Genomic DNA, 10,767 nt, shown 5'->3' on the forward strand with positions numbered 1-10,767 from the left:
GGGTGTGGGAGGGCGGACATTGGCTCTTAAACTATGAGGGAGAACATTGCCTGGGAATCGCTTTGCAGTGTAAAAACGGATTTTTCTCCTCTCCCTCTCTCTGTCTGGCTTTCTCTTCACATTTCCTATGAATCAAGTACAAGATTATGTTACAGGATTCAGTTAACCTCATTGTAATTTTTTTGTGGAAACTTTAGCTTAGGAGTTCTCTGCCCAGTGGTCTTGGATCCCAAGTAGTTCTTGTCATCAGGGCTTTTGTTTGTTGCCTCTTGACAAACCTGATTTAGCTTCTTGAGTTCCAAAGCAGGTGATTAATGTTACTGATAAATAAATAAATAAATAAATAAATAAATAGGCCCAGACTTTGTAAAAAGTCGTCCAGGTACTTCGGAAATGTGTGGACATGGTGGGTGACTATTTTCCTCCCTTCAACTGCCCTTACAGAAACCTCCTTTTTTGTGGTTTGTGCTCCTAGGGCCTGAAGGACAAAGTGTGTGTGTGTGTGTGTGTGTGTGTGTGTGTGTGTGTTGGTGTGGGGACAGGGGAGAGAAGGGAAGAGTCTGATAACAATGTTTCATGCCTCTTAAGAGCTGGGCCTAATGTCAGACCTTGATTCAAATTTCTGCTCTGGCGATTACTAGTCCTATGACCTTGGGCAACTTATCTGAACCCTGAGTCTTGCTACCCTCATCAGTCAAATGAGACAGGATAATAAGAAACCGATTATCCACAGGTTTGCCTCTAGGGTAAAATGAAATCAAACCTTCTAGAGTCTAGGGCAGTGTAACTAAAGGTTAGCAGAGACAGAGACTCCTTTAGGAGTCCCTGAAGGAAGGAATTTAGTTACTTAACTGCATGAGAATGTGTGCTTTGCTTGCAGTAGTACCACTGGCCCGGCCTGGAGAGCTCTTGCCTTGAGTGAGGGACTGTGTGGCACAATGGAAAGAGCACTGAAGCGGAACCCCAGAGATTGGAGTTCCTGGAAGCCCCCTTGCTTTGCTCAGCTTTGTGACGACCTTGTACAAGTTACATGTCAAATGGCAGTGTAAAGCATCGAGAGGTGGGCACCGAGTTGGCAGAGCATGCACACAGATGCAGCTGAGATAACAAAACGCTATGGTCAGGATCAGCTCTAAAAGGCTACAGTTCTTAGATTTAGTATATTGATTAAGGGAGCAAACTATCTTTCCTAGATGATAATACATTGATTAGAATGGAATTACATTTTAAAGGCTACTCAGGTTGAATAATGAGGCTTAGGAAAATTTAGTCTTTATTTGGCTATCTGATTTTAACAAGGATTTGCCTTAGACTTCTCCAAAGGAGATTCATTTGCATGAGTGATTCTCAGCTGAATAATACGTTTTATTTAGAGAGTGCCAGGTTAAACTAGTGGACTTGTGTGAAGGATATTTATCTGGCAGTTTTAGGAGACAAAATTGACTTTTGGTGAGCTCCTACTATGTGCTAGGCTTTCCATATACACATTTTTATTTATTAACAGGCACTATGGTGTAGTAGGAAAAGCAGACATTGAAGTCAAGATTGACAGTCCAATTTTGGATTTAACACACAATAGCTTTGTGACCTTGGGCAGGTTATTTAACCATATTGAGTCTTGGTTCCCCTATTTGTAAATGAAGATGGTATTTGTGTTGTGACGATTCCTAAGAATAACATATAAGTCAGGTCGCAGAGGATAAATACCAATAAATGCTAGTTGCATAATAGATTAATGATAAGAGGAAGTGAAAAGTGAATGTACAAATATATGATTTTCTAGTTACCAACTTGAAGACATGAATGCCATGAAAAAATCTAATTAAGTCTGTTGCATTTTAGGATCTCGTATAGGAATAAAGAAAGTCACAAGCGCACTGAAAGATATTTAGATACTTTTGAAGCTTTTTATTACCCAAATTGATGACACAAACAATATTGCTGTTATGTGAACTACCCAAAAAGCTAACAGATTACTTTTGAGGCATAGAACAACAATTCTGTATGGAACTCCTAGAGAACCTACTTTCTTCACGTTTGCCATTGAGGATTTGGACCGTGTTGTATGCTGTTTACTGTTCTCCCTCCTGAGAACAGATCTGGGGCTTCCTTTTAAACACCTGGTTGAAAAAAATGTCTTGGATCATAGTGGGTAAGTGGGACAGAGGTTTAAGTTTTAATTCATTATGGATTACATGGGGCCACCAAATGCGAAAAGCCATTGCTGCCTTCTTTGTTTACAGGCTTCACAGACTCTCACAGGGGCTATGCACGAATCATTTGAACAGAATATCTATGCTGTCCCCTACCATAACGGTAAAATCTTTAATACCCATTGTTTCAAGTGATTGAAACAAGTGGTTTGAAACCATTTCTTTCATTTTTGTTTACTTGTTTTGGAGGCAAGATCTTACTGGATAGCCCAGAGAGGCTTCCAACTCACTCTATAATCCAATGACTTCAGGTCTCCCTTGGAAATTCATAATCCTACTGCTTCAGCTGTAGGCTGATCAAACTGCAGGCTGATCAAACTGCAGGCTGAGATTACAGGCAGTTGCCATGCCTAGCAGAACCTTTATTTTATTTATTTATTTATTTATTTATTCCATTTAGAAGAAATTTTACAATATTGAGCCATCATTTAGGAAAATGAAGCTATGTTTTAGTGGATGAAAAGGTGTTTTGCTCTCTGGGCATGGTGGCGCATGCCTTTACTCCCAGACAGAAGCAGGCAGATCTCTTATCTCTGAGTTCATGGCCAGCCAGGGAGGGCTACACAGAGAAACCTTGTCTCAAAAAGTAAAAATCACACAAACACAAAAAAAGTGTAGTCTACTATCAACTTGTGCAAATTATATCTGTATTTTATTTTGATTGCAAACTATTCAGAAAACCCAGCTCGATAAGGCATTACTAAAGGATACATATGAAGTAATAGCTTGCTATGGAATGCCTGAGTATATATGATATATATATATATATATATATATATATATGAAATATACATATGAAATATATAATGCATATGAAATATATGTATGTGTATTTGTATGTATGCATATGTATGTATGTGTATGCATATGTATGTATGTATATATATATCAACCAAAGTAAAAAGAAACTGAGAAGAGAATTCCAAGGAGAATTTGGTAGCAAAGTTTAACTATTCAGAGTCACTTCAAATATGAAAATCAGATGAGAAGCAGCCAAAATTTAGAGTAAGCACTGCAGCCATCTAAAATGTCGATTTTCACAATGAAGTATGTTAAGCATGCTTTCTCTATTACACAACATAAACTGTTCTTTCTCGGATCAAGCAGATGGGCCTAAGCCATGCCTGCTGTCTAATTAAGCACAGCCTACGGGTTGAAGTGATCTGTGTACTTGCTGGTACAATTTTCCTTGCATCAATAGGGGCAGGCATAAATTTATTGAAGGGCTCATGCAGAGCTGTAGCGTTCATCATCTATGACACATTTACAAGTACTTGAAACATATGCAAAAAGGTGATAGGAGAAGCAATGTTTCTGAGGCTTTATTTTTTTAAAAAAGTGAATGAACTAAATAGTGTAAATTAATGATGGGCTGCTCTTTTATCAAACACAGTTTGGTATATAAAAGTTGCTTGTGTACTTTATTGAATGATAATATAGTGTATTAGTTAAAAGAATGGGACCTGGCACTTACTATTTCTAATCTCTAGGGCACTTATTTTACTTTTCTGAATTCTCTCCTATGCAAGATAGGCATACATTTAAAAAGAAAAAAAAAACCTCATGAGGTTATAGGATTAAATGAGATAGTGTTGACGAAATGTTCTTATTAATCCCAGTAAGCTAGCTAAATGTATTTTATAAAATGAAAATTGAGTCCTATGTTTAGAGAACAAAATTTGAAAATGAGCAGCCTATGGTACTTCAAAGTCTGCATAACTCAAAATCTTAATTTAAACCCTCTAGGCATAGAGTAGACCAGATAGATTTTTTTTTTTTTTTTTTAACAAGGAAAATCTCTTTTGATCTTCCTGGCTTTGACATTCTCTTCTTTAATAGCTTCTTTTCCGTTAAGCTACAAATCTTTTCCTTTTCCATTCGAAAAGAACCTTGAAATACTATTGGTTTGAGCTGTCTCACTCTGTAGACCAGACTGGCCTCAAACACAGAGAGCTGCCCACCTCTGCCTCCCCAGTGCTGGGATGAAAGGCCTGAGCCACCAAGCCTGGCCCTGAAATATGGTTTTTGACTGACTTATCACCATCCCAATCCCTTCTTGACTCTTTATTTCTTCTTGAATAAGTTAGAATAAGTGGGTTAAAGCATCGGGTGGTGATAATTTACCAATGTGAAATAACACTGCCAAACCCATTTCCAGAATGTCCTTCATAGCTCTTCTCCATCACACCCTGTGCCTCACAGCTCCCCCCTCTATTATAACAGCTGCAGCATCCAGTTGATGCTATCACTTTAAATACTGTCACACAGTCCCCTTCTCCCTTGTGATAATTAATACCCTGCTTTCAGTTCCTGTGTCTTCTCTTAGAGAACAGCAGCTAGCTTTCCGATTGGTCTCCTTGTCTCCAGTCATTTTCTTCCTGTACACAGTTCTTCCATGTTGCTATGGAGCACAGCTCTGATCACATAAATGCTGTTGTCTATACATTTTAAAACACCTTGCTCAGCATAACATACACAACTTAATTGGTCCCAAAGTCATTCGAAAACTTTATGTCCTATGTGTCCCCTAGTATCAGTGGTTTAAATGTGCAGTTTTAATAGTTTTTTAATTGTTGTGAGTATATGGTATGCATGCCGTAGCATATATATAAAACCAGAAGATGACCTTTAGGAGTTGATTCTCTCCTTCACCCTAGGGTCTGGGGATCCAACTCCAGTCATCAGACTTGGGCAACGAGCTCTTTATTGATTTTTCTAGATGGGTTTCTCTGTGTACCCTTGGCTGTCCTGGAACTCACTCTGTAGACTAGGCTGACCTTAAAGTTCTGAGTGCTGGGATTAAAGGCATGAGCCACCAATTGCCCGGCTGTGCAGCAAGATTTTTAACTCGATGTTTGAGTTCACGTTGGCTTTTACCCATGCACTCTTCCTAACTTGGCTGGTCAGGAACACATTCATCCTTCAGATTTCAGCACAAATGCTTCTTTATCCTTGAAGATACTTTTTTTTCTTTAAGAATTGCTTAGCTTTGTTTATTATTTATTGGAGACAGGGTCTCACTGTGTGGGCCTAACTGAAAGTAGATCTATAGGCTAGGTTGGCTTTGAACTCACTGTGATTCCCTTGCTTGTGCCTCTTGAGTCTCAAGTCTTGGGAATGTAGGCATGGGCCAGTTTGCACATGCCAGTATCAATTTTAATTATTGTACACTAATTACACACATTTATGAGGTTCAATTGTGGCATTTCTATACAGTCCACTAACCCACCCTACAGTCTACACCTGAAACAAATTAACCTTTCAGTTTAAACAGCACTTCATCTCTTTTCATACCTTCTGCCTTTTGCTGGTTATTATTTGTTGATGGTTTTTTCCTTCAGGCTAGATGATAGTCATTTTGATGTTTTAATTTTTAGATTCCTCATAGGAGCCTTTGTTCTGGGTGTACTCTAGAAATGCTTTTTAAATTGCTGTCAGCACCCAAGAACTCAAATGCCAGAGGGTCATAAGATCCGCTAGAAAGGTATTTCAGGCCTGGAAACGGGGCTGCATTTTATTGAGCATTATTAACTCTGTGTGTGTGTGTGTGTGTGTGTGTGCATTTTGTCTGAGTGTACAAAATATAGTAAATGCCATATTCTGTGAAGAATTTAGGATTTCGTAGGATGAAGAATATATGATAAAAGGATAGAAATATTTCAGATTATAGGCTCTTTAATTTCTATAGGGACCAAACAATGACTAAATTCTACGGTTTTCTTCTTTTTAAAGCAAAATGATCTGGGTAACAAGAAAATAATGACAAATGAATTTCAGAATTTTTACATTGTGCTTTCCCTGTGCTATTTTTGGATGCTTAAAAAACTATGCCAGCCTTCAATTTGTGTCTCCAATTAAAATGCTTCCATCGAACATATTCAACTTTGAATTCCCCAGCCTAAAATGAGTTCATCTTTAAAGAAAGAAAATACAGCTAGAGTAGTACATTGTTTTCTTTGCACATAAAGTTTTTTTCCTTCTCTCTCTCTGGAAAATATAGATGATCACATCTATACTATCTCATTTAACCGCTTTGCTCCCTATCTCCTTACTGATGTTGTTCCCATTTCTAAAGTGATAAAACAATTGTAATTAAAAGCATTGAGCTTCAATATAGGAGTGTAGTGTGCTTACTACATACAAACATTTCTTTGTTATTTTCTGATTACATAGTTAAGTATAGGTAAGATATAAAAACCATGCTCCTCATTCCAAAGCGCAGAAGTAAATACCATTAATAATTTTTCTTGTCTGTTTTTCTATGTGTAAGTATAGCATTATATTTTACTTTATCATTGTAGTAATTTTTCATAATTAATGCCATGGTAGGAATATTCAGGAAAAAATTAAAGGCATACAAATTAGAAGAAAAACACATTTTTCATATTTAGTGTTTTCATAATGTTTTCCAAGTATATAATATTATCATTGTTATTGTTGGTTTACATATCTATTTTTTTCTTTTCTTCCATCAATTCACTCTATATCTCAATTGTGGCCCCCGTTGCCAGTTCTCCCCACAACTCCCCTCACACCTCCCTCTCCTTCTCTGAGAAGGAGGAGGGCCCCCAGGTACCAACCCACCCTGGCACATCACATCACTGCAGAACTAAGTACATCCTCACTCACTAAGACCAGACAGGGCAGCCCAGTTAGGGGAACAGGACCCATAGACAGGCTTTAGGGACAACCCCTGCTCTAGTTATTCAGGACGCACATGAAGACCAAGCTGTACATCTGCTACATATGTGCCAGGGGCTAGGTACAGCCCATGTATGTTCTTTGGTGGGTGGTTCCATTTCTGAGAGCCCCTAAGGGCCCAGGTTAGTTGACTCTGTTGGTCTTCTTATAGAATTATTTTTAAATTGTACATATATACTGTGTACACCACAGCCCTCTATCAAAACCCAGTGCTTTGAATTATAAAAGCTGTTGGTCTGTCGGCTCCTTCTTCAGCACCATGTCTGCCCATATACCATGGTGCTTACCATGATAAAACTGTAAGCCAGCCTCAATTAAATATTTTCCTTTATGCAAAAAAGACAAAAGGAGTTTCCTCATAGTTAAAGGTTGTGCCCATTGACTAGGGACTGAAATTGAACCTGGCTTCCATTAGCTAGCAGAAAGGAAGTGCAACAGTTGGATAAGGAGCAGTGTGATTTGCATCAGTTAAAACAAAAATATGCTCTCCATTGATGGTTACATAAAGATATACTCAAGAGTTCTAAAGTAGTCTACTCTACCCCATAGGCATTGTCTATTGTGGCTTTGTTCTCTTGAAAGATTTTTTTTCTGAGTCAGGATATGGTCTATTCCAATCTGGCCTCCAATATGCTATGTAGCCTGTGATGACCTTGAAGTACCAATCCTCAAGCCTCCACCACTGGCGTGCTGGGGATGTGTGTGTGTGTGTGTGTGTGTGTGTGTGTGTGTGTGTGTGTAACCAAGCTCAGTTTTTGAGGTACGGAGGATGAAACCCAAGGTGTCTTGCATTCTAGGCAAGCATTCTACCAACTGAGCTTTGAATGGATTTCATCAGCATTTGTTCTGGAGTTCTCTTTCTCTCAACATTCCTATAGGTGATATCTTTTTTTTTTTACAGTTGAGACTTTCTCCCAGTTCTACCTCATCAGTTGAAGTAGCTTTGAAAAAAAAATGGATTCTGTCTACCCAACAGTAAACTGGTCCTGGATTTTTTCCAAACTTTGATAGGGTTCCATGTATTTTTAGAGAGGATTGGCACTGGGTTATAGATTCAGCACTGGAAAACAGAATATGATAGTTTATATGTGCATATGTAATATGTATATGCAATATATATATATACATATATATATATTTAGTGAAAAGTAGAGCATACAAACTAAAAAGGTATATAAATCACTAGCTTGAAGCTCAGTAAATTTTTACAAATGAAAGCACTTCTGTGTAACCTGTACCTAACTTGATAAATGAAGTAATATTGAATTCCAGAAGACAAGCAAATAACCCATTGTGAAAAAGCTTTGTACCACATTTACCAATTGTGTCCAATCAGCCACAGAAACAGTATGGTGATTATCATCCCATACATATTGTTGGGTGTTATTACCAAATACATGGATATTTTTGTGTATGCTTGTTCCTGGGTTTGTTGTTGTTGTTGGCAAGAATATTAAAATAGTTCAGAGCCCCTACACTTTTCCCTACAACACCCACTTTGGAGCTCTGCATGAGAGTCCTTTGTTTTTATTCCATGTCCCACTCACTTCTTTTTCAGCTGTATATGGCCTTCTATGCATCGTGGTATGTGGTACTGCTTGCATTTGCCAATAGACTAACTACAATATTGATTTCTTAGCTAAACAGAGTCTGGTGATTCATGCTGAGCAGTGGGAAACCAGATGTAATTGGAGGCTATTTGGTTCAGAATCTAATTGTGAATTACTTGGTTTTAACACTTGAACAATCAGGTACCAATCTGTGACTTTGAGTTAACGCTATTCATTTTGACCTTTTCTGAAAGATGATGGTACTGAAATTTGTTGTGCCTTTATGATCTCTGTGGAAGTGGCTTAGACAAATGCTGCCTGCAATTAGCGATATCGTGGCATTTAAAAAGAAAATAACACCATATTATTAACATTGTTGTTGAAAATTACAGGTTATTTTCCTCTTCCTTGTTTTTCTGTATTCTCTGATTTCTTAGTATGAATATATTTTATTTTCGTAACCAGAAGAAATGTTGTTTTTTTTTTTTAAAAAAAAACAAACCAGTATGTGAATAGTTTGATAAAGCTTAAAGAAAGAGTTAATGCTATAGTATAACAAACCATATGATTATAGAAACAGGATACAGACTGAGAATTTAGGAATTGCCTTGGCCTTTTAGATGCAGTGGTGTGGTTATTAGGTTGCATCCTTCTAAACCCTAATTGATTTTTTTATATGTGTAAATGAGACTGCAACACTAAAGAACTTGAAGGCCTACAGTCTTCCTCTTTTGTTATGAAATGTTTCTCTTTTCCTTTATATTTTAAATGTTTTTATCTTCTCTTTGTGCACATTGAAACATATATACTCCATCTTTCTCCCTCTTTTCCTTTCTTCTCCAGAAGAAGCTTACTGAATCTCACTAGCATCCTCCAGCATCCATTTTATTGACTGCTTTTAAGACTTAGGCTTACTGAATGCCTCAGTATAAAGAGTGTATGTATGTTGATCATTTGCACCCAGTAGCACTAGCTGCTCTGATACAGTTTTTGTCACTCTAGAAAGGAGGATGAATTTTTACTAGAGTAAGAACAGTGGAGGACCTTAGTATTCTTGTTTTATACGTTATTCATGATGGATAGAAAGAACATTTTGGCTCATTAAAATTGAATTACTTTTTAATTTCCATTAAAACTGCATTTTCTTATGTGAAACTCCACTAGTTTGTGATTCACACAAGAAACCCTTGAATAAATAGGTAGCTGTGGTGCCATTTTTTTTCCTATTAAGAAACCTGCCCCACTTTCTGCCCTATACTCTACCTTTCTGGATCTGGTTAACTCGACCTTAGATATTCTTACACTTTGCACATACAGGCGTGTCCACATTCTTTTTCTTCCCCTTCCTCCTGTCTCTCCTCCTTCCCCTGTATTCTTTCTCTCTCTTTCCTTAGTTTCAGATCTCCCTTGCCGTCTTCCTTTTTAAAACTGCTGTTTCCTTGCTTCTTTGGAAGTGAAATGAATCACTGTATATCAGTGCTCTTGATATATAATCGACCTTGAGCATGTGGTTTCACTCACGCCCACCACAAAAACTCCAATCAGCTATAGAATCCTCCTGATTAAAGTTACCTTCTCATGTTCTAATATTCATGATAAATCCGAAATGTTCTTGATTGTTTTGCTTTATATATTATAGAGATATTATTCTTGGAAAAGTTTTCTTAAATTTGGGGTTAAATAACATTATTTTTCTTTTCTTGCATTTTAGTCCTCATTACATTTCAACATGCAACAGTTTGTGTACTCATTTGAACATCCAGTCTCTTTAGCAACATTACTGTGAGGAAAAATGTGTTTTCTTTAGTTCTAAATAATTAGCTTACAGATAAACTTTAGATATTATCCATTAGTGTCTTCATGTTTCTTACAGTGATAGTCCTGCTGCTGCACTTCAGCTTTTTCCATTCTTCTCAATGGTTCTGCTTTGGACTTTACTGTATTGAGTTTCTTTGTCATGTTGATCATGGTTCTCCTTCAACTTCCCCTGTGGTTCACCATGAAGAAATTTTGTTTTTCTAATTTTGGATGATCTCTGAACATTGTATTTATTCTAATAATACTTATAATATTCTTAATTTTGAGATTTTTAATTTATTTATACTTTAAATGTATGAGTGTTTGCCTCCATGTATGTCTGTGTACCACATGCCTGCAGTGCCTTTATAGGCCAGGTGAGGATGTTGGATCTCCAGGAATGGAGTTACAAATGGTTGTAAACTACCATTTGGGTGCTAAGAACAGAACCAGAGTCCTCTAGAAGAGGACTTGTGCTTTAGTTAGCCAACAGCTTTTTCCTTTCT

At 37.3% G+C, this 10,767-nt stretch overlaps 1 protein-coding gene across 2 annotated transcripts in view; it reads left to right on the forward strand.

Moving 5' to 3' along the window:
- The window catches only part of Rnf128 (ring finger protein 128), a 115,239-nt gene that overhangs the window by 52,273 nt on the left and 52,199 nt on the right, over nucleotides 1-10,767 (forward strand). The window contains exons 2-3 of one of the 2 annotated variants that reach the window (XM_031368623.1): nucleotides 7,053-7,080; nucleotides 7,973-8,002. The exons of the other annotated variant lie outside the window; for it this stretch is intronic. Of the exons in view, the coding sequence (XP_031224483.1) occupies nucleotides 7,053-7,080; nucleotides 7,973-8,002 (58 nt within the window). The remainder of the gene's footprint in view (nucleotides 1-7,052; nucleotides 7,081-7,972; nucleotides 8,003-10,767) is intronic. 2 annotated transcript variants of the gene reach the window in all.

Source organism: Mastomys coucha, chromosome X, assembly GCF_008632895.1.
Source record: "Mastomys coucha isolate ucsf_1 chromosome X, UCSF_Mcou_1, whole genome shotgun sequence".
NCBI lineage: Eukaryota > Metazoa > Chordata > Mammalia > Rodentia > Muridae > Mastomys > Mastomys coucha.